This window comes from Drosophila montana, unplaced genomic scaffold (assembly GCF_035044405.1).
Source record: "Drosophila montana isolate Dmon_TW-CO22-7 unplaced genomic scaffold, ASM3504440v1 contig_203_1, whole genome shotgun sequence".
Classification (NCBI taxonomy): Eukaryota; Metazoa; Arthropoda; class Insecta; order Diptera; family Drosophilidae; genus Drosophila; species Drosophila montana.
In genome coordinates, this window is record NW_026996956.1 from 72,291 (window position 1) to 93,849 (window position 21,559).

Consider the following 21,559-nt stretch of genomic DNA (forward strand, 5'->3'; position numbering starts at 1 on the left):
GAAAAAGCGATATTAGTGGGTCTGTTATACAGAGTGGCGGGCAGGGTTTATTAATAAGCAACAAAAGCGGGTTCTGGTTCTTCAGAGATTAGCAACCATATCAAATGGGAGCGCTTACGGAGAATGCTCAATATGTCAATTTATATATGTATACTTGTTTACGCAAGTGTGTATTAGTGATTTTTAGCATTAAGGCGTTAGCGTGATAATTAAATTAAGAAAATCACTTATATAGCTGAATGGTACAACTTCTAAATGATCAGTTAACCGAAATTTAATAACGGTTTTACCGTAGTGGGCGGCAGATAAGCGAAGTGGGCCTTTTTATTATCTTTACGACAAAATTATTGTAGATATAAAGATATGCGGTCCGAACAACACCGCATTGTAGAAGGCCAAAATGCTGCTTGGCCCAATGTCTCGAAGAAAAATCGTTATCTCTATATATAAAACTGTTTGTCCTGACTGACTGACTGATTGGTGATCAACGCACAGCCCAAACCGTAAGAGCTAGGAAGCTGAAATTTTCACTGTAGCTACCTTATGTGATGTAGGTGCACGTTAAGACGGGGTTTCGGGAAATTCCTATAACTTTTTTGTTTACCATCCGATCGGCTTCAAACTTATTTTCAAAGATCTTTGTTCAAATTCATTTGAGGGGTGTTTCACACTTTTCGAAAAATCCGTTCCTCCTGGTGGAAATGGAGGTAAAAAATTTGGTGGGTGACGTTTCGCGCTCAAATTCGTTTCCAAAGATCTATAAGAAAAATCATTTTAGACGTGTTTCACACTTTTCGCAGAATCCAAACTTTTTCGGGTGGAATGCGACTCAAAGATTTTTTGTGCGAAGTTTTAAATTGTTTCCGATTTGCTTCAAATTTATTTTTAAAGCTCTACATAAGAATGTAATGAATACGTGTTTCAGCGATTTGGGAAATTCCACTCGCAACAGTGGTAAATTGGTGGAAAACGTTTGTATGAAAGTTATTTGTTTACCGTCCGATCAGTTTCAAAATCATTTCAAATTTGTTTGAGAACATTGATTTTATAACATACGAGCCACGGGCAAGGCCGGGTTATACCCGCTAGTAACATTATAAAGCGATTTAGATTAAAGAGCAACACATACATATGCACATACAATTTGTATATGAATATGAATACATACATTTGTATGGAAGTACAATATGTCGTTTAATTGTTGTTATCAAGCCATTTCACATTATCGATTACTGTTACTGCCTGAAAACTGCTCGTCGAACAACTTCACGCTTGTGGAGATTTTTGTTTTTCGCCTTGTGGTGTGTTTTGTTAAATTAGAGCAGGTAGTGCAAGTAAAAGAACGTCAATGAATCTATACGAATTTTACGTTTTTGTCTTTTCTTACTTTTTGTCTATTTTTACGTAATTTTGATGTACATCTGTATATCGCTGGCCAGCAGACGACACCACGTTATAAATTAAATTGATTGATGCACACTTTACATACATATATACATAACTGCGCGTGTACTTATTTGTGTGGATATATGTATGTATATGTTGGTGCGAAATATCAATACGTATGCATAAATATATGTAAATTGTTTAAAGCAAATTGGCGTGTGTGCCGTCGACGCAGTTGAAATTAAAGACAACAGCAGCCAAACTCACATATTTATTTGCTTTGTTAATTGACTTTTTCACTTTACAACTAATAGTTTGGTTTAATAAACAACTTTTATATGATGTATGAAAATATGCAATAAAACGAAATATACATATGTGTATTTGTATTCCTACGATTTTCGGCGCTATGTCGTCAGCGTGCGGCACTCAACTTAAACAAAAGCTTAAGGTGTTAATGCGGTTAATGCAACGGGAACTCTCCCAACGGACTGCCGGCGTGTACTGTTCATTTAAGTTTTTATTGTAGCTAACAAACTGCTGGGTAGAAAGCTCAGAGAATTTGATATATCGATTGTGCCAGAGTCTGGCAACGCTTGTTCGGACAGAGTCTGTCCGACAGACTCGAAAACCGTTTTACAGCACTTAAAATTATTTCGATTAGTTCTTCGTTTCGTCGACTTGGACACAATAATATTATTGATAAGTTCACAGAAGCTAAAGATATTACTTTTGGACAATGAGTTCGGCACGTTTTGCTCGTTCGGGCCGCGTTCGAATATGCATTCTGATGAGCATGTTTGTTGTGCTCATCATGATGATTGTCATTTATCACATGTCGCAACAGCAACTTGACGAGACTCGAGTTTTTCGCCAACATTGCGAACAAAAACAGGAGGAATTAAACATAAGGCTGCAGTGTAAGTTGCCATCCCACCGATGTGGCGCGTAGTTTTCTACATTTTTTGATTTTATGCAGCGCTCACTGACAACAAATTGGCGGTAGAGAAGAAAGTGGAGGTGATGCGTGCGGAAAAGCAAAGTATACAGGAGGAGTATGAAAAGCAACAGGACGCAGAACGTACACTGCAACAGAGTTACGATGTGCAAATTAGCAAATACAAACTACTCGAGGAAAAACACAATGAAGTACAGGCTGAATGCGTCAAGAGCAAGAAGAAGCACATCGAAGATACAAATGCGTTGCTTGCGCAGTTACAGCAGCTGCAACAGGACAGCAAACAGCACGAAGCAACAGTCTGGAAGGTGCGTCAGTAACCTAAAGTTATATTTTCAATGCGCACTTTCGGTCATCAAAAAGTTTATCTTCGCATTGCTTGCTTTTTTACTTAAAGGATAAGTACGAGACGATGCTTAAGGAATCCGAACACAAAACACACACCCTAGAGGAAGCACTTAGCGAACTAAAGGCTCACTGCGAATTTAAGGCGCAGGCGCAACCGAAACACCAACTTGTTAAGCCAGTCGGGTCGCTGACCCCCGACACGCCGCCCACACATCACTACAGTCCCGCCCAGCCAGCGCACAGTATTGAGAAGCCCCGCAACGAAAAGTCTTTCAACGAGCAAGTACAAGTGAGTCAGGGACTGTACAGAATAGGCGTCGCTAAGGCGAGCCAAGCAACTAACGCAACAAGTAGACCTCATGGTGTCGGTGTGGAGCGGCGGCTGGAACTGAAACAGCAACATTTGCAGCGCTTTGATCAGCGCAATAATAATAGCCTCATACTAAATTCTGTTGAAAATTTTCAGATTGTGCCCAAGGGGCTAAAAACTTTAGCGGATGAAACCAATAAACAACAGCAGCAAGATCAGCCCGTATTAGCCGCGGCCGGAGCCGTTTCGCCGCTAAGCGCGCCCCGGAAGTCCAACTCTAGTACTCCAAATGCCGAAGCATCACAAAATGCCTCTCTGGCACCAAAAGCCGTAGGCAGCAGCAGCAGTAGTGGTCAGCCGCCTTTGGTTATGCCGCCAGCGAAGCCATCAGCTGAAGCCAAAATAGAACGCAAGCTACCTGAGAATGTGGCACCTATTCCTGATAATTTCGATGGCAGAGGTGAGCCAGCGGCGGATGTAGATACGGCAGCCGAAGAGCTGCCCAAAAACGAAAACAACAATCGATATTCCAATGTGCTGGACGATCTGGAGTCTAATAAAAACCAAGGAGTAATTGACTCTGGAGCGCATGAAGTTAAGGATGCTTTAAACGAACAAAACTTCAATTTGCCAGGCGCTGAACACAATTTATTTGATAACGATATTGGAGCGGGTCATGCTGCTGAAGCGGATAACAAAGTGTTGGCCGCCGATGCAGCCGCTGTTGGCGGGGGTGGCGGTGACGATGATGATGACGTTATGTTAGGGGATGTGGCGGTGAAGCAGCCACAGCATTTGCTCGATAATGACAATTTAAATAATGAAATCGCTGGAGATCAAGGCAAGGAGTTTGCCGATGCTGTGCATCTGGACGATGGCATAGATGAGGATCAAGATGGTAATTTTGATTAATCTTATTTCTCGACACCTCTCTTAAGATACATTTTTTAGAGGATGACTACAACGTGCCAGCACGCAAGGCGGCCGCTGATTCGCCTGTTAGAAATTAGAGGATTCCCTGTAGATTTAATAGTCTATGGCATTCATTAGTATTTTAAAACGGCATCTCTACTGGAAAATCTGATTAGCTCTTCTAGGTAAAAACAAATACCAGCCACTTTAGTTGATAAGGTCCCATTCTCATTAATAAAATTTCATTGAAAATTAGGAGGCAGAAATTCCACGCAATATGATTATATTTGCAAACTGTTGCAAAGTGCAATATTTAATTAGATTTGTTTAAAACCGGTTAGTGCACAACATTTAAGTTTTTTGATAATTTCTATATTATGATTTAAACATTTAAAAATATATGTAATTAATAATTCGACTTTTTTAGTACTTGAAAAATTTCAAAATTGATTTACTTATACATTTATTTATATTTATTTGTTCAATGTATGTATGCAAGTAAATATTTGAAGTTTTGGATACACTGTGAGATAAAATAATGATAGCTAAAAAACAATCTAAGAATTCAAAGCATCTTACTAAGCGGTATATATGTTAATTGTGACTATGTTTAATTAATTATTGTAGTCGTCTCTGAAGCACTTATTGGGTATTAATAGAAGTACTTAAATACTCAATGCTGTGTTTCAGCTCTCGTGTATTGTGTGTTAAAAAAATGGTGTCGAATTCTCCCTCCTAATATTTGATGGCTCTAGTGTTTTTCATATATCTTGAAGTTGTAAGTATATACTTTGTTTTCTGTGATAAAAACTTGCAAAGCTGCATTTTTTCGTTGCTTTAAACAATTGTGTCTATACTCATTTATTATTCAAGTATTTGATAATGATAATTTAGTTAAATCGTAAGTCACAAATTGGAACGAACAAACTGTGTCTACATTTTAAAACAAAAAAACTTTATTTGAAGTATAATGAATTGAATTGCATAAATAATAATCATAAATGTTTTTTGTTCTCTTAATCTGAAGATCTTTTTGATGAAATAATTAAATTAACCGGCGCTCAGAAGAAATTTAAACATATAAACTGAAACAATTAAATACAAATACAGTACAAAATGAATGAGATTACAATTCAGTGCATCATTGTGTGTGAGCTATAATCCATGGATGCAGCATGATCTGATCTAGCGGCATTCGATGCTGGGGATTCAACACTAATAACTTGGATATCAAATGAGCTGCCGCTTTGGAAACGTGCTCTGGGAGTTTATAGTCCACCTTAAGTATCTTTTTGTATGTCTCCTCATAGTTTTTCGAATAGAATGGCGCATGACCCACCAGCAGCTCAAAACATAGCACACCCAAGCTCCATAGATCGACGTTTTTGGTATGCGGCTTGTTTAACACCATTTCGGGTGGTAGATAATCAACAGTGCCGCAGAGCGTCATGCGCATCGAATTTGGCTCATGAACCGACCAGCCGAAATCTGCTATCTTTAACACCCCTTTGTGACCCAAAAGAAGATTCTCCGGCTTAATGTCCCGATGTATAATATCACGTTCATGCAAATACAACAGCGCTGAGCAAAGCGCCTTGATATATGTGGCCGATTGGCGGTCATCGAATCGTTTTAGAGGCTGCACTTGCAGAGCACTGAACAGCGTGCCTTGGGGCGCATATTCTAAAACCAAATAGATGCGCGCATCGTCATGAAAATATGCATACAAACGCAATATATGCGGATGTCTTAGATGCGACTGGATTTCAATTTCGCGTCGCACCTGGTGCTCAACATTTGTCTCGCCAATCTGGCGCTTGAACAGTACTTTCAACGCAACGACAAATTGGGACTCCTTTTCGCGCGCCAAATACACGTTGCCAAATTTACCACGCCCTAGCTGGCGACCAATATCAAAGTTGCTCAACGCCCATGTCTTTTTGGGTTTTGCTGATGCTGTTTCTGTGTGTAGATGTATCTAATCAAGTTTTTGATTTAAGTACTGACTATTTTTTTAACTTACCAGTCTTGTCTTTATCAGTGCTGTTGCTGTTTGTCTTAATGCTGTTTGCAGGGATTGAAGACGGCGGTTGATTCTCGGTGTTAGCCAAAGCCGTGTTTAGTTTTTTTGTAGGTCCTGCTGCTGCAGTCGCTGCTGTAATCTGTTGTTTTTGTTGTGCACCCATCACAGCCTTTGTCCCCGGTTTTGTTAATTGTGCGACAGTTTGGCTGCAGCTAGCTGTTGTCGCCAAATTTTCAGTTGTGGGCTAATTATATATATTTGTCATAATGCAAAAGTAAGTTTAAACCCGAATTACTAAGTATACAACCTTCTTTGTTAACAATTGCTTTTTTTGCATTGCAATTGCAGCAACTGCTGCAGAAGTTCCAGTTCCTGGTTTGGGTAATGCATTTTCCTTAGCACGCAGTACATTGCTCGGCTTGTTCGACATGCTTATTACACTAAATTAAATTGTAATGCCAATTGAAAGTTTTTAAAAAGTCAATTGGTAAAAATGTTTGGGCTCAATTACTGTGACCTGCGTGAAAATAAAATGCCGTTTGTTTGAATTGGAAGCGCGTGTATGCGTGTCCCGGTGAATAGCGATAACAAGTCTTTCAATTGTTATAGGTGTAGTTGAATAGCAATAAGTTAATTTTGAATCCCTGCAACGCAATTTGTTAATTTTAGTGTGAATACATATATCTGGAATATTTTATTTTATTTATTGGCTTTGACTTTAGAAACCCTTGAAATAACATTGTTACTTTGTATATATCAATATATAATTACTTGCTATAAGTAACAGATAAAAAAATATCGCTGATATCCAATGTGTTACTGCTGCATTGCGAATGTCTATATGTATAGAGCAAGAAAATGGCGTAAAAGTCGAAAAATCGTTTAGAAAATTGTGTAAAACTTTAGTGCAAACTATAATTTAGTGTAAATCATAATAACAAACAGCATGTTCCCCAGTGGCAATACCAATGCCGATCTGGGCTTCAACAAACACAATCAATATATGGCGCAACCACCACATTTTCTAACTACCCCAGGTCCCGGACCTGCTCCGGTTCCCGGTCCTGGAGTCGGTAATCCATTAGGAGCTGCAGCACCCGTCATGCCAATGAACATGCAGGGTAGCATAGACTGGGCGCAATTAGCACAGCAGTGGATACACATGCGTGACTCGTCAGCAGCACCGCCGCTTGCTAATTTTAGCATGAATATTCCGAATGCGCCTCCACCGCCGATTATAAGCAATGCCCCAGAATACCACCTCCATCAACAACAAGAGCTGCGTCAGCAACAGCCTAAAGCTCAAACGCACTACCAGGAGCACGGCGAGGCGGAAATGGACATGGATTTGGATGACGAGGATAATGAAAATATTGGACGTGCAATGCATGGCATTAATAATTTGCCCTCTCCGCCAGTAGTTACGCAATCACAATGGATGGGTGGCGGCGCAAATGATGTTCCCATTACAGTTTCATCTAACGATGCGGGTGAGTGATCACCGCCATTCAGTTCGCAATGTACTCAGATGCATATTTTTTATCCGAAACCTAGGCGGCTCTGACACTCAACAGTGGAATGATTGGTCAACGCGCAACAATCCCACAGCCCATATTCCATCGCTCTTAAAACTCAACGTCTGCAATCCCAATGAACCACCGCAGCTGCTGCAGCAAACACAGCAGCCTCTGCCTATTATTAGCAGCATCAGCGGCGGTGGTAGCGGTAGCGTCAGCACCGAAATTGATGCCAACAAACGTAAAATGTTACCTGCGTGGATAAGGTAAGTCCGAATTAAAAACAAAACGATCTAAATGATTTATAAGCGGTTGACTTAGTTCTTATCACACCATTCCATAATAAAACATTAGTTGGAAATCAGATTATGGAACGGCTCAGTGATATTTCGGTTCTATAACAGGAGATGTGTGCAAAAAAAAAAGGCAAAAAGTTCTTATATAAGCACCTTACGGCTTTGTGCTTTTACCACATCCTTTTTTTAGGTTTTAATAAAATATCTATATATATCGCATATATATATATTCTTTTCTTTCTTTTTATAATTATTGATTAAATGACTGTTTTTTATGTCTTGCAGGGAGGGTTTGGAGAAAATGGAACGTGAAAAGCAACGTCAGCTGGAGCGACAACAACCCATAACGCCGGAAACCGAGTCAGCAGCATTCAATGTTAAGCAAGTATCAAGCAAAACACTAACAACATCTGTTAATATCTTGAACATGTCGAACGTGGTAAGTAGAGCAGTGTGTCTCTGGCTGCATTTGACTCAATTTTAACTTGTGCAAGTGCCAAGTGCAACATGAAATTAAATTGGTTGCCCAAATGCACACAAGCAATGTACACCAGACCAAAGGGTCTAAGTACTTAACAGAACGCTTTGCAATTAACATGAACTTGAAATTCAGGCAAGCGACAGCGAAGATTCAATTGCCGCTCCTGAGGAGGTAGCTCATGCGCCAAACCTGGCTCTGCTAATAGGTAATGATGTATTGAGTAAAGGCAGTAACAGCGATGAAGAGCAGGAGGACGACGAGGAGGAGGAACGACAGCAGCAGCAGATCAGTCGACAGAATGTTGGAATTGTCGCAAGGGCAGCCAATGCTGAAGCTGCATTAAGTGGTAAAAACTACGAAGAAAGACTGGCGGATTTGGTAGGCATCACTATTTTGACACAAGGTGTGCTCATCCAGGGAATGAAACCTTAAACCGGTCCGTGCTTGTTGCTGGCAATATAAGTACTGTGATCCAAATTCTAAATACGCCTTATTAAAGTTGATACCCAATATTAAATGAATAAAATATTTAGTAGTAAAAAGTAGGCTACAGTGAGCGTCCGATGTGGTAGATCAATCAAACTAAAAATGTTTGATGTTCTACTAACTGTAATTTTAGACCATTTGAATATATATATTTTTTTTAAATTATAATTTTCAAAATTAAATGCTCGTTGAAAAGTTTTCTATTTCGAACGCTAACTATCTTATAACATAAATAAGAAAGATTTTATAAATGTAGTGCCATACCATCCCATTGTTTTATCAATCTTACAGAATTGCTTCGAAAAAAAGTATTGTAAGAAAACAAAAAAGATACAATTAAGTTTTAACTATTTTATTTTGGTTGTAAATTGACTTGGGATACTACAACTGTCCTTTTGGCTTTCGCTACTAAACTCAAAATTTAAATATAAAATACGTGTTAAATTTACAGTCAGTTACTTGACGTAAATTAACGGTTGATGGTTAACGGTTTCATTGTCTGGCGCCACTTTGTACCGACAGACATTTGAAATATCGCAACCAATATATCAAAAACCAATCTATAGATGCTTGTTGTGCGTCGCACACTAACCGAAATACTGCTGGAAACCACCAATGAAGAGATTGCAGCTATTGCTACAGAAACACTCAAAGCGCATCGCGCTAAAGGTACATTATATAAACTTTAGAACATTAAGCTTATCGCAAACGATTTTTTACAGTAACAAAATGTGTGTGAAGCTGTGTGTGTGGGGGTGTGTAAGTACAAGTATGTGTGGGATTGTGATGCCTGTGTGGCAAAAGCTCAAGTAAGTTGAGCCATAACTTTAAAATAAGCCCGCGCTGAAATGTTTGGAATTGTTCACCTCACCCTGGGAGGAAGTCGTCTTTATTTTGGCGTGCTTAAGCAATCGTTTTTAGTTTGAAAATTTATTTTATTTTTATGTCACTGCTTAATACTTGAAACAAACAATCCAATCATATGTTGAATTTCTCTATATAATCGTAATATATATATATTTATATATACATAACTATGTGTATGTAAATCAAAAGCGTCATCAGCCCAAGTGATTCGCAAAAGCGCCTTGTCCTCCATTACCGGCAATTTGGGTAAGTAACAAATTCCAATTTATCTCTAAGTTCTTGAACACTATTGTTAAATAGGTAGTCTGAATTTTGCTTACCCCACACCCCTCATAGTAATATTCCCATATTTCGTACACAATGAACGGGCTTGGCTAATTATCCATTTAACTTATCTTTCACAAATTCTGCTTGATCTGTCCAATTTAAATTACTCTGACCACTTCCAAATTTTCAAAATATTCAACAAAATCTATTTCGAGCAGGACAAACTTTTTTTACACTCAAATTTTCGTCACTTTTTCTCTGTCTGCCAAAACTCTAATATCCAAAAAAATAAATGTACAAGTCCCAAATAATATACCAAAACCGCGCTTTTTCAATGAATGCCTGGCAGCAAAAATTAGCACTTGATTGATTTGAATTATAGGATTAGCTGTCTATGGCGATTCTTCGAGTGAAAGCGATGAAGACAATGCTGATGATAACGATGGCGAACAAATCGATCGCAATTTAGATTCATCCGCGGATAAAAGTAGTGAGCTTAGCGCAGACGAGCTGAAGGTACAGTGGCTTGGTTATTTCCCAAACATATGTTAACACCATATTGTTATCTGAACCACATAATTTATAGGCACGCATACGAAAAAGTAAACGTGCTTTTGCGAGAGTCATTGATGACATCGAGGAGCGTGTGTCGCTGCAGGAGCAATTGGATGAGCAAAAACTGCAGCAACACCGCAAGCAGGAATTGGAGCGAACTGAGGCTGCCAGGCATTGCGCTTTCACCGAGCAGCGGCATACAGATCCACCTGCTGAAGAGACAGCAACGACGGCTTCTGCCAATGACAAGCTGCAAAAATTTAATGGTATGTGCAAATGATGTGCCTGTGGGCAAAGCATTTTAATAGTTTGTCAAAAATGTTATAGGGAAACGCCTTAGTCGCAAGGAGCGGACAACGCGCTTCAGCGACAACAAGGACGGTAAACAGCCCCAGAGCTATGTAAGCCAAGTCGTTGCAGTTGCGGCGGCGCAAAACAGAATAATGCCCCAGAAACTAAAGCCGGTACCTAATCCGGCCACCAATTTGCTGCAAATGCCTGAATCTATGGCAAGTATGCTAAGTGCTGCTGACAAGGCGCTCGACAAAGCAAACAAAACATGTAAAAAGTCAAGAAGCAGACGTCGCCAGTCCTCATCCTCCTCGTCCTCCAGCAGCAGCGGCGACACCAGCAGTAGTAGCTCAAGTAGCGACAGCAATTCGAGTTCCAACAGTTCAAAGACCTCTAGCAACAGCGAAGGAAGCAGTACTCTGAGCAGCACCGCTGTCAAAAAACATGGGCATAGCAGCCACCGTCAGAGCAGAGGTAGCAGCGGTCACAGGCAGCGAAGCGACTCAAGCCGTAAAGCGCATCACAAGGGTCAAAGCAGCAGCAGTATGCACAATTATGGCCGTCATCACAGTAGTCGAGAGAGTCGTGATCGCGATCGGAATCGTGAGCGTCATGCTGTCTCCTATAGCAGACAACATCATGAACGACGGCGACGCCATCAGCGGGATTCCAGCCAGTCGGCAGAGGAGAAAAGCAGCCGCAGCTATCGTCGAAACTCGCGACACAGCAGTAGTCGCAGTCACCAGAGTAGCAGCTATGGTAAGCATAGAGAGAGGACTCGATCACGCTCCAATTCGCGCAGCACACACAACTCTCATTCGTCTATTTCAACTTCACATCAGCAGCGAAAGCGCAAGTAATTTATGCTAATAGGATTTTCTGTTTTTGATGATACTCTTTAATGCAGCTTAGAAAATATACAAAAACTATAAAAAATATGTTACCTCACATTACTTATCTGGGCTGAGATGGTAAATATACGAGCTAAATTCATTGCGGATTATCTCAAAATGTCTACAAAACCGAAAGGTTTCCAAATCAATTACCTGACCTTTGACCAGCATTGTTGATTGAAAAAATCAATATATATTTCGAAAAGATTTAGTCGCTGCGTGTTGTTTCAGTTATCTTAGACTTGGCACACATGCTTATTTATTAAATATATATCTTTTAGAACTTCATACATATGCGTACATATAATGGTATATTTGAATTGGTATATCGCAAATATAGTTACAAAAAACACGTATAATTATTCGTACGTCAATAGTATGGCTAGATTACACAGGAAAAATACGAGAAAAATGCTAAAAACTATGGTTAATTAGTTGGAATAAAAACTATCTTGGAAAATTTTACAAATTGCATACAACTTATAGTAAAGAAATAAAAAAATGTTACAAAACTGATCACTTTAGAAATGAGGACATGGATTACATATAAAAACTTGAAGAGTAACAAATATGCGACACAATTTCAGGAATTAATGTCCACTTGAAGAAACTGCTAGGCACTCCGACAGCAATGGAATATGGTCGCAAACGCTGATTAAACTCATATTGATAGTTAAAAATTATACAACGGATAATTATAAATAAGCTTAGCGACGATTGTTCTGACTTTTGTTGTTCCAGCGTGACTGTTGCATTCGTTGCAAACGCATCGGCTGACTTTGATGCTCGCATGCATCAGCACGGCGCAATACTTCAGCGTAAGAGAGATCGAGCCGTTTGAGCTTGTGGAATTCTTGGGACACCGTATTTGGATGAAATTCAACGCCGTTCACTTCGATCACACGGCCTGTACGTTTGGCGCGAGATGCGCTCATATTCCGATTATAGATTACCATCGGTGAACCATTCCATTCGGTGCTGCCACGATCTGTTTGCGCCCTACGGCTAACGCGCTCCGTCGCTAACATTTCGGGAGGGACTGGCACAAAGTCTTTACGTGTACGCCGAGCGCTGTGTGGTGGACATGGCTGTGCTAACGGTGAGGGTTGTGCAAGTGGCGACTCGATGCGACCACCATTGTTATGTAGACTACGGTTTTTGCGACGGTTTCTCTTCTTAATGCCCACGCCAACTGCCAAATATTCAAGTGGTTCGCGCTTCAGTGGTGTCAGTACGCGACCATTCTCTTCGATGGTTTTTGTGCCATCAGTTTTTCCCGCACCACTCAATTGTGCGATGGATAAGGAGCCTGCTTGGGAAAGCATGTTTTCTTGATTTTTGCATTCGTTAATATGCTTCTTGGCCGTCTTCCGTTCCAGCTTAGTGACGCACTCGGACATTGCAAACGACTGATCTGAAAACACTGATGAGATAATACTCTGCGTATCATCGCCAAAGTCCACTGAAAACTCTTCGTTGGCAGCTGTATCGATTATTGGGGCTGTTGAACTATTGGGTTGTGCGCTATCCTCATCCGACAATTTCAGTTTTTCTCCATCGTCTTTATTGTCGGCGGCTTTTTTCAACACACCAAAGATTTCCTTAAACAACTCCCTGTACTCCGGACGGCTCTGAAAATGTGAGTCGATGGGACTCACGTCGTCATATATGCTTAGCTTGCATTCTTCGCCATTGCTAATCGAACACAAAAAGTAGCCTGGTCGCTCATCCGTCTGTGTATACTTGTTGCTAGTCTCATCCGAAAAGCCCGACGAAGAGGTCTCTGCCTCTGAAAACTCGGTTGACGTTCGTCCCCGCACACTCTTTGCATTTTTGTCCGCAGTAGTAAATGTTTCTTGATTGGCCTCCACGTTGAGCATCTCTGGCTGTCCCCGATTGGATTCGCCGGCGTTGTGAATTTCCTTTGAAAGCTGGACGCTATTGTCGTTAACTGCATTGCTTTTACGCACATTTGATGTGCGCTGCACCTCCAACAGAGCTTCATATTTCTCCACCAAGTCTCGGTATGGGTTCGGACTGCCAGCATTCTTCAACTCGAGGATTTCGTTTGCATTGAGCTTTACTGAAAATTCAGCACAATTACCTGCCAATTGTGAACTAAACTCACTGCCCAACAGACTGCGTTCATCGTCTTCGGGTCCGTCTTCGGTTTGGGCTACTGACGACTGCCCGTCATTGTTTGATGCCTGTTCCTCCATGACGCGCAAGCAGCGACTGCACATTTGACCTTGCCTTACATCATCTAACAGAGAGAACTCATCCTGCATGGACATCATCTCCTCGTTTGTGCTGGTGATGGCGATTCGGCCCTGAAGCGTTTGGTTCTCTTGGATGATGGCTACCAACTGCTCCTCTAATTCGCAACAACGTTGCTTTTCCGCCATAAAGTCACGTCTTATTGACTCCAAATCAGTTATCAGACTTAAAAGTTCTTCATTATCCTCGGCCTTGCTGGCAGCAGCAGCGGCTGCTTCAATTATCTCCTCTGGACTGCCCACATCACTAAAAGCCATCGATCCATTGGCCTGGGAGATTTCCGTGACACCCGTTGAGTTGGCATTTACAGCAAATGGGCCGTTGTCTATTGGCGTTGCATTCAAATCGGCAACTTCCCTATCATTGCCAGCCCATGGTTTGGGTAAACAGGGCCGATCAGAGCTTCTCGTTGCGGTGCAGCGTTCCTGCTGCAATGGTCTTTCGTTTTTACGCCGTTCTGCGGTTAGCATTTGGCGAGTCTCCTCCAACTGTTGGTTGAGTTCATCGCAGCGCGCCTCTAGAGATTCAATGTTAGCTCCTAACGATTTGATTTGTTTCTTGTCCCGTGATTTCTCCAACGTTAGCCGATGATTGCTACGCTCCAAATCTTGTATGCCCACCTCCAGCTGTTCGTAGACCTTCAAACGCGTATCATTGACTTCGGCCATGGCATTGATTTGCTTTCGCAAGTGCACAATTTCCCGTTGTTGTTCTTCGTTTCTGGTTTTGTGCTCCTTCAACATTATTTCCAATTCCCTATTCCGCTCGAGCAGCGTTTTGCCCAGCTCAGCTGCCAGTTGCAAATCATTTAGCATGAATTGTGAAACATCCACATCCGGCTCGCAGTTGTCAGCCTCAAGCTTGCTTCCGTCCATTTTGCCGACTTTTTCCCTGTTTTCTGTTGTGGTTATAATTGGGTATTAATTGGTCTTGAAGACAAAAACACATGTTTATTGATTTTTGCCTTACCTTTAGTTGATGTAGTTTGTGAGCATATTATGCATACAATTGACGCACTGGGTCGTTTTTTAAGCTATCCGATTCAATTTGTATTTGCTTTCTTTTTTATGCAAATACTTTGCGTATTACGTCACAGATATTAGCAATTCCAATTGCATAAGTTAACGACGACAAAAGTATTGGTTTTATGCTCTTTTTATGCTTTAACGCAAGTGCAAGTGCATTGCAACCCTAAAGTTAAAATAGCAAACCTACCCCTTGTAGCGGTAAAAGCCAGTAAAGTAGACAGGGACGTTTTTTTAGTGCAAAATAAAACAGGATTATTATTTTATGGCATGTATAGCATATTTTATTAAAAATATATGACTTAAATAAGGCTTTAAGCATATGTATATAAGCATATCGATAAATTTTGTTTTTATATTTTGCAATTTCTACCTTATTTTGTAAAACCCGACTAAATTTTGAAAGAATTTTCATGGCGTTAGTAACATTTTTAAAATAGCAAAGCGTTTCAATTGTTTGTGTTTTTTTTAATCAATTGGAAATCATTAAAAGTCCGGATAGAAATTATTTATATATTTAGTAATAATATATAAATACTATATACAATAATTAAACAAAAACAATATGTATATAAACATATATATTAAAAAATAGCTATTTTGTTTGCATATCAAACAAAATGAAACCTTACTTTTTGTCATTCATACACATATCACAAAACGACTTACATAGCTCAAGCTGGCATTTCGTGAGCCGGTTTTTCTTTCAGGCCCCCTTAAAAAAAGATTGCTACGCATCTGGAAAAAATTACAGCTGTTGTCATCTGGTTCAAAGTTGCGAAAAAACTAAACAACTAAAACTCAATTAAAAATATTTATTGTTTTATACTTATTAATTCATGTATATAATTATAAACATTACATGAATTAATAATAAGAACCAATATTTTTTTTTTTATAATTTACGTATATTTATAATATGTACATACATTTGTATTTAGCTGTGTTATATTTTTTATTTATGTGTATATGCAAAAAAGTCTATCATGAGTATCTACGAAAATTGAATTTTTTCTGTAATTCTGACAAGACTTAACTATAAATTAAATAAAAACTGGTTAAGTGCTGCGCTCTTAAAAGTTAATCTTCGTTCTGCACAATTTTGAGCTGCTGCGCCTGCTGCTGCTGCTTGTATCTTTGCTCATAGGGATCACCGTAGTCCACTTTGCCCATCTCATAGTGGGCCATTTTATTGCGATGAATTGTGAGTAGGGCTCCGCTCTTAAAGTTATCCCCACACACGCCGCAGTTGTATGGCCGCAGAATAGCTGTGGGCGTGTCGATCTCTCGCTGCAGTCGCATTCGTTCAATGTCCTCGGCACGACGCTTATTCACGCGACTATTTTCATAGGGATCAGGATCGAAGCCATCAGCTCCTTCCCTTACAGTCTCATAGTGTCGCTTCTGATTGCGATGAATGTTTAAAAGAGAGCCGCAAACAAAGCTTTTGCCGCAAACGCCGCACACGTAAGGTCGTTCCCCCGTGTGCCGGCGCATATGAATCTTCAGATCGTTAGATTGCACAAAACTCTTGTCGCACTTGTCGCAAGCGTATGGTCGATGGCCAGTATGCAGACGCATGTGCCGCGCCAACTTGTTTTGCGAAATGAACTTCTTGGCGCATATTTTGCATTCGCTCGGGCGCTCTCCAGTGTGCTGACGCTTGTGCAGACTAAGATCTTGACTGCGTGGAAATGCCCTGTCGCACTGATCGCACTTGTATGGATTTTCGCCAGTGTGACGACGTATGTGTATGGTCAGGCTGGAGACAGGAAAGCTAATGCCACAATGGGGGCATTCACGCCGCTTGGCTGCACGTTTTGGTGGTGCGCTCATTATGGCATCTTCTGAATAACCGCTAGCGGCGACCACCTCAGGGTGAAATGCAATCATGTGTCTACGCAGTGTATCCTGACGCTTGAATATGCGCGGACAATGTTCGCAGATCAGTGCGCCACTGCTGCTGTGCTCTTTAGCCAGCTCCTGAGCCGCTACATCAGCCCCTTGGCTGTGGGCTGTTGCAAAGTGGCGTGCCAGCGATTTATTTTTGGCAAAAATGCGTGGACAGCTGGCACATTTGTACATAAAGTTTTGTGAATGTGCCAGGCGCATTCCTAGCTGCGAGGGACGATCCTCAGATTGATCGGCATCATAAATTATGTCCGCATCAGACTCAGTCACCAGATCGCTGGGGTCGTTGTCGCTATTAAGCAACTCTTCAGATGGCGGTTCCACAAAAGACAGTTCCTCATATGTAGGCTCATCATAGGCTGGTTCCTCAAACGTTGGTTCTTCATAAGTCGCCCCCTCATACGGTGCTTCCTCATACGCCGGGGCATCAGGCGGCAGCTCCACTTCTTGCAACTCAATGACGGATTCGCATTCTTCCAATTGTAGCAGGTCCACTTCCTGGCGCGGTAATTCTTCGTACTCATCCACATCCACATGACCATCAGTCGATTGATCCTGCTTCTTATTACTGCATAATTCCTGCAGCGTTTGATTGGACCTTTCTACTTCTCGTATAAACTCGTAGGCGCTGATCAGGCGGCGCGTGCAGTTCTGACACAGCTGTGTGGGTAGATTGGGTTCGTTCCAAGTGCACTGCAAATAATTTTTCGTTCACGTTACAAGGTTCATAGCTTGTAGTATGATTTACATTATTACCTTCAAATTGGATACGTTTTCTAACAGCTGCCACAGCTCAACATTCAGATCATTAAACTCAATTTCATCGTGAAGGCTCAATGTTGTTTCGTGAGATTCCAAGCAAACGCGACAGGTTTGCTCGTTAACATTCATTTGGACTTTACCTATTATCGGAATCTCATTTTTGTTACTGTCCATTTTATCATAGCTCGGAGTAGGCGTTCTTTATATTTGTATTATTATTGTTTAACCCAACTCTAACAGCATCCCGTGGGCACCCAAAAACTGTAACTCTACCGAAATGTTACTAACAGTGCTAAAGATAACAGTTATGTTTCGTTTCCTTAGATAAAAGTAGTCCAAATAGCATGGTTTTAAGCGAAATATTTGTAGCTTTTCTTGAAAATTTAAATATTTAAGTAATGCAAATTATTAACAGTGCCAAATGAGTAAAAATACTCTAGACTATCGGTAAATTCGTGTTGAAGATAAAAGTCGTCGAATAACGATTACACATTAAATTTAATAATCGAATTTACGACTTACGATTTTACGAACGATAGATTTGAATTTTCGTTTCTTTTCACGTATTCTTTTAATACGCAAAATAATATTAATGTATTCGCCTAACTTCATCGTGAAGTCTACATTTTGATTTATTATAGCACAATTATATATGAGAACATGTTAGACACAAATTTTGTTTTAATAACACAGTATTCATACATTCGTCAGCTCGTAATTACAGTGTCGTCATATATATAAACACTAGGTCTCCAATTACACCTCATGTTGTATTCTTGATGTGCCTGTCGTGCCTAGTATTCTCGTATTATCGAAATCTTTGTATTTATACCCTGTCTTCATTGAAAATATTTCGACCGGTGGGAAGTAAACCGGTTAAGAGTATATGTATTTGACAGTGACAGACAGACAGACAGACAGACACAAGACAAGTCTCCAAGAGTGCCGCCTCTCCAGTATGGCTATCTTCAAGGTGGTGAGCCGTCTGGGGCAAGATATTCCAAGAACCCCATAAAACTTATTTAGAGATATCATTACATGCCATTTCATTAAGTATTTTGCCAAATTGAATTAACTCTCGTATATAATTGCCATAATACCCGACACTGCACCTGATAAATTTTGTTTACCTCTTTCCGACAATTCAATTTAAACCAATTCCATTAACAATTTGCTTTTTATTTTAAATCAATCAATTGCATACATGTGTGAGAATCACTTGCCATATTAGTCAAATTTGTGTCAGCGCCAACGAGAAGTTTAATATAAATCTCTCACAGTGTCGCGCCGACCAATTGAAAATTGCTGTTCTTAGCAATTGGCATTAATTTTAAAAACTAGATACAACGCTGTAACTTGCAAATGCAACAGATCTGATACTTTGTACAATTAACTATTAAGATGCAATGCTATATTACGATACAATTATCAGTAGGTAAAACTTAATTGTATGTCTAATCCCAGCAAGACTCAATGTTTTTTGTACAATAGTAAATGCATGTGTACACACATTCAGTGCAATGTATATACATACTAAAGGGTCCAATGACCAGAAAAAACGTTTCGCGTTTTACACTTATTCATAGTCCATTTTTAAAACTAAACAAATTTTGAATGCTAGTCAACAGATAGATCTAGCAGATCCAACTCACAGTTTATTGGCAGTGAGTGTTAGCGGTGGTTTAGCGGCTCCCGAAGTTCCAGTTATGGATTTGTGATCGGCACGCTCCTGCTCTGATAACCAGGCCATCTGAGCGAAATTAAATTAATTATTTTCGGGCTCATTTTCGGCTGTCGTTGGCACTTACCTTTTGTTTATGCTGCTGAGCAGCATCAGTGCATCTATCCAGCACCATTTTTTCTGTAAGCAAACCGTCCTCGGAGGCGTACACAGCAGCTTGCCAGGCGACGCCCAGCTTGGATATCTCACGACCCGACATGCCTTCGCATAACGCCGCCATTTTAACGCACGTCTTTCCGTAGTCAAATGTGTCCAGTTTAAAACGTCTAAAAACAAAACATTTTTTAGCAACTGAGCTGCTTCGGCAGAATTAAACATGCACTTACTTGGCGCCTGCTGCAGCTGGCTGTAGGACATATTTGTCGAAATAGAGGCGGAGTAGACGCTCTCGCTCCTCAAGACCGGGCAACGTAAATTCAACCATCTCGTCGAGACGGTCGTTGATTGCATAATCAAACTGTTCCGGCGTATTTGATGCCAGCACAAGCATAAATTTGGGATTTTGTTCGGAAGTTCTATACAAAAATGCATTCAGCGCTGCACGCAAATCCTCCGAAATCTTTTCTGACGAACGTTTCCGCAGAAAAGCATCCGCTTCGTCAACAAAGAGCAAAAGGCCACGCCTTGAGGTCTGCGACCAGTCGAATACCTTGTGGATGGCTGTGACACCCTCCTTACCCATGGGCGCCACATCACCTCCGGTCATAATAGCGAAATCCATCCCAGAATGCTCGGCTAGCTTTTTGGCAAACATCGTCTTGCCCGTGCCAGGCGGCCCATGCATCAGAACGTTACGATAGAGGCCACGATTGATGCGCGTGTTTTTGGTGGCAATCGCAATGTCGCGCAATCGTTCTTCCAGTTTAGGATTCAGTACAACGCCCTGTAGGGCATCAGCGGGCTTTGCGCGTAAGCGCTTAATATAGTTAAATGGATGCTTCAGTGCGTCGAGGAACGCAAAACGCGAAGTTTCACCCACAAGCGTTGGTTTGCCAATGCGTGCCTCAACGTAGCGCGAAACAACACCAGTTGCGCCCTTTGCACTGTACACACCCAATGCTAGCAGCGACAATCCACCGGCAGCAGTCAGTACCTTATCCCAGTCGGTCAACATGGCCTCGGCGCCGGCACCAATCACTGAGCCAGCAGTGCTAACAAATAATAATAGCGATTTATGACAATTCAACATGCCTTTCATATGCAAGGAGAGCTTACCGTATACCCTCCAGTACTGTTGTACGATGCTCTTGTGCTTTCAAACGAATCTTCTCCAGATTGATATCGCGATTCTCGCGATCCACACGCGCCTTGGCACGCAGCTCATGCTCCAGCAGCTTAAGACGATTCTTTTCCTTCATTTCAATTTCATGCTCAATGGTCTGACGTCGCATTGCCTCCTGGCGCTGCACGCTCTCCTCCTGTTTGCGCAGATTCTCCTCCTGGACGCGCTGTTGCTGCACCAATTGATCTTCGTATCGCTTGCGCGACAATTGATCTTGGTATTGTGCACGCTGCTGCTGCTGTTTAGTCTCCTCGATAAGCGTCTTGCGTCGCTCCTCGTGATCGATGCGCTTCTGTTCCACCTTGGCCTGCTCTATGTGCGCCTCATATTCTTTCACTTTGGTGTTATATTCTTGCTGTCGTGTGCTCTCCTGCATCTTGGACAACTCCAATGCTTCCCGTGCATGTTCTGTAACAAATAAGTCAGTAAATACCACATATATATATATGTATATATATACACACGCACACACGCTGCATCAATCAGCATTGTGACATCGATTATGCAATGCGCGCAAACGTTGATGAAATTTATGCATGCTGATTTAACACTTACTTGAACGTTCCAATGTTTTGGCGGCGTCCGCGGCACGCTCCAGCGCCGAGGAATCAAACCGATACGCCTCCATGGCTTTGCGCTCGGCTCTTGTAAGCTGCGTGTCGTTACCACGCTCACCGGCAGTTTTGCCCTCCGGATTATCAGTTCCATCTGCTCCACCGCCAATCTCCGTTGGCTGCTGACGATTTCTACCCAATAACCACGACATGTTGCTATGTTATTCGTGTTGACAATGTTGACACCCACTCAAAACGTAATTTTGTCACAATAAAAGCACGAAATATCCTAAAAATAAATTGTAGGAGCGTTTTTCTTTTCAAACCCACATTCGACAACGTGATTCTAGTAGTGATGTAAGAAACACATAGATATATATTACTTATGATATTTTTTGCAATGAATCGATAGAATTT

The 21,559-nt window shown here is 41.0% G+C and overlaps 6 protein-coding genes across 7 annotated transcripts; 2 read left to right on the plus strand and 4 right to left on the minus strand.

Annotated features, from left to right (window-relative positions):
- Positions 1 to 2,045: 2,045 nt before the first annotated feature.
- On the plus strand, positions 2,046 to 4,343 carry LOC135426422 (transcription factor SPT20 homolog). Its single transcript, XM_064679496.1, has 5 exons — positions 2,046 to 2,306; positions 2,366 to 2,652; positions 2,742 to 2,981; positions 3,159 to 3,900; positions 3,954 to 4,343. Exons 1-5 carry the CDS (start codon positions 2,126 to 2,128, stop codon positions 4,010 to 4,012), a joined length of 1,509 nt encoding a protein of 502 aa, XP_064535566.1. The 5' UTR covers positions 2,046 to 2,125; the 3' UTR covers positions 4,013 to 4,343.
- Positions 4,344 to 4,848: 505 nt separating this feature from the next.
- On the minus strand, positions 4,849 to 6,628 carry aurA (aurora A). The gene is made up of 3 exons (XM_064679498.1): positions 6,245 to 6,628; positions 5,938 to 6,181; positions 4,849 to 5,876 (listed from the first exon to the last, which is right to left on the minus strand). The coding sequence occupies exons 1-3, from the start codon at positions 6,365 to 6,367 to the stop codon at positions 5,056 to 5,058; spliced, it is 1,188 nt and encodes a 395-aa protein (XP_064535568.1). The 5' UTR covers positions 6,368 to 6,628; the 3' UTR covers positions 4,849 to 5,055.
- Positions 6,629 to 6,669: 41 nt separating this feature from the next.
- Positions 6,670 to 11,635, plus strand: LOC135426420 (arginine/serine-rich protein PNISR). 2 transcript variants are annotated; one of them, XM_064679494.1, is made up of 9 exons: positions 6,677 to 7,427; positions 7,492 to 7,720; positions 8,036 to 8,189; positions 8,364 to 8,609; positions 9,284 to 9,386; positions 9,774 to 9,830; positions 10,234 to 10,367; positions 10,438 to 10,672; positions 10,734 to 11,635. In XM_064679494.1, the coding sequence occupies exons 1-9, from the start codon at positions 6,884 to 6,886 to the stop codon at positions 11,555 to 11,557; spliced, it is 2,526 nt and encodes an 841-aa protein (XP_064535564.1). In that variant the 5' UTR covers positions 6,677 to 6,883; the 3' UTR covers positions 11,558 to 11,635. The 2 variants fall into 2 exon arrangements, 1 of the variants encoding a protein (XP_064535564.1); XR_010435899.1 differs by lacking the exon at positions 10,734 to 11,635 and having other exon boundaries at positions 6,670 to 7,427; positions 9,440 to 10,367; positions 10,438 to 10,475.
- A 147-nt stretch (positions 11,636 to 11,782) lies between these two features.
- Positions 11,783 to 15,061, minus strand: centrocortin (cerebellar degeneration-related protein 2-like). Its single transcript, XM_064679495.1, has 2 exons — positions 14,837 to 15,061; positions 11,783 to 14,765 (listed from the first exon to the last, which is right to left on the minus strand). The coding sequence occupies exon 2, from the start codon at positions 14,740 to 14,742 to the stop codon at positions 12,298 to 12,300; it is 2,445 nt and encodes an 814-aa protein (XP_064535565.1). The 5' UTR covers positions 14,743 to 14,765; positions 14,837 to 15,061; the 3' UTR covers positions 11,783 to 12,297.
- A 763-nt stretch (positions 15,062 to 15,824) lies between these two features.
- LOC135426520 (zinc finger protein 420) lies at positions 15,825 to 17,949 on the minus strand. Its single transcript, XM_064679627.1, has 2 exons — positions 17,560 to 17,949; positions 15,825 to 17,496 (listed from the first exon to the last, which is right to left on the minus strand). Exons 1-2 carry the CDS (start codon positions 17,737 to 17,739, stop codon positions 15,973 to 15,975), a joined length of 1,704 nt encoding a protein of 567 aa, XP_064535697.1. The 5' UTR covers positions 17,740 to 17,949; the 3' UTR covers positions 15,825 to 15,972.
- Positions 17,950 to 18,723: 774 nt separating this feature from the next.
- bor (ATPase family AAA domain containing bor) lies at positions 18,724 to 21,556 on the minus strand. The gene is made up of 5 exons (XM_064679626.1): positions 21,144 to 21,556; positions 20,522 to 20,996; positions 19,633 to 20,457; positions 19,374 to 19,572; positions 18,724 to 19,315 (listed from the first exon to the last, which is right to left on the minus strand). Exons 1-5 carry the CDS (start codon positions 21,352 to 21,354, stop codon positions 19,214 to 19,216), a joined length of 1,812 nt encoding a protein of 603 aa, XP_064535696.1. The 5' UTR covers positions 21,355 to 21,556; the 3' UTR covers positions 18,724 to 19,213.
- Between the last annotated feature and the right edge of the window lie 3 nt (positions 21,557 to 21,559).

Excerpts from the sequence above, each read along its gene's own strand:
- LOC135426420 (XM_064679494.1), top strand. The coding sequence starts at position 6,884 with ATGTTCCCCAGTGGCAATACCAATGCCGATCTGGGCTTCAACAAACAC. Across the intron at positions 7,721-8,035 it reads ATGTTACCTGCGTGGATAAG|GGAGGGTTTGGAGAAAATGG; the intron begins GTAAGTCCGAAT and ends TATGTCTTGCAG. Across the intron at positions 10,368-10,437 it reads TTAGCGCAGACGAGCTGAAG|GCACGCATACGAAAAAGTAA; the intron begins GTACAGTGGCTT and ends CATAATTTATAG.
- centrocortin (XM_064679495.1), bottom strand. The coding sequence starts at position 14,742 with ATGGACGGAAGCAAGCTTGAGGCTGACAACTGCGAGCCGGATGTGGAT.
- LOC135426422 (XM_064679496.1), top strand. The coding sequence starts at position 2,126 with ATGAGTTCGGCACGTTTTGCTCGTTCGGGCCGCGTTCGAATATGCATT. Across the intron at positions 2,653-2,741 it reads ACGAAGCAACAGTCTGGAAG|GATAAGTACGAGACGATGCT; the intron begins GTGCGTCAGTAA and ends TTTTACTTAAAG. Across the intron at positions 2,982-3,158 it reads CTTTCAACGAGCAAGTACAA|ATTGTGCCCAAGGGGCTAAA; the intron begins GTGAGTCAGGGA and ends GAAAATTTTCAG.
- aurA (XM_064679498.1), bottom strand. The coding sequence starts at position 6,367 with ATGTCGAACAAGCCGAGCAATGTACTGCGTGCTAAGGAAAATGCATTA. Across the intron at positions 6,182-6,244 it reads AGCAATTGTTAACAAAGAAG|CCCACAACTGAAAATTTGGC; the intron begins GTTGTATACTTA and ends ATATATAATTAG. Across the intron at positions 5,877-5,937 it reads CACTGATAAAGACAAGACTG|AAACAGCATCAGCAAAACCC; the intron begins GTAAGTTAAAAA and ends ATCTACACACAG.
- LOC135426520 (XM_064679627.1), bottom strand. The coding sequence starts at position 17,739 with ATGGACAGTAACAAAAATGAGATTCCGATAATAGGTAAAGTCCAAATG. Across the intron at positions 17,497-17,559 it reads AAAACGTATCCAATTTGAAG|TGCACTTGGAACGAACCCAA; the intron begins GTAATAATGTAA and ends AATTATTTGCAG.
- bor (XM_064679626.1), bottom strand. The coding sequence starts at position 21,354 with ATGTCGTGGTTATTGGGTAGAAATCGTCAGCAGCCAACGGAGATTGGC. Across the intron at positions 20,458-20,521 it reads ACAGTACTGGAGGGTATACG|CACTGCTGGCTCAGTGATTG; the intron begins GTAAGCTCTCCT and ends ATTATTTGTTAG. Across the intron at positions 19,316-19,373 it reads CTCAGCAGCATAAACAAAAG|ATGGCCTGGTTATCAGAGCA; the intron begins GTAAGTGCCAAC and ends AATTTCGCTCAG.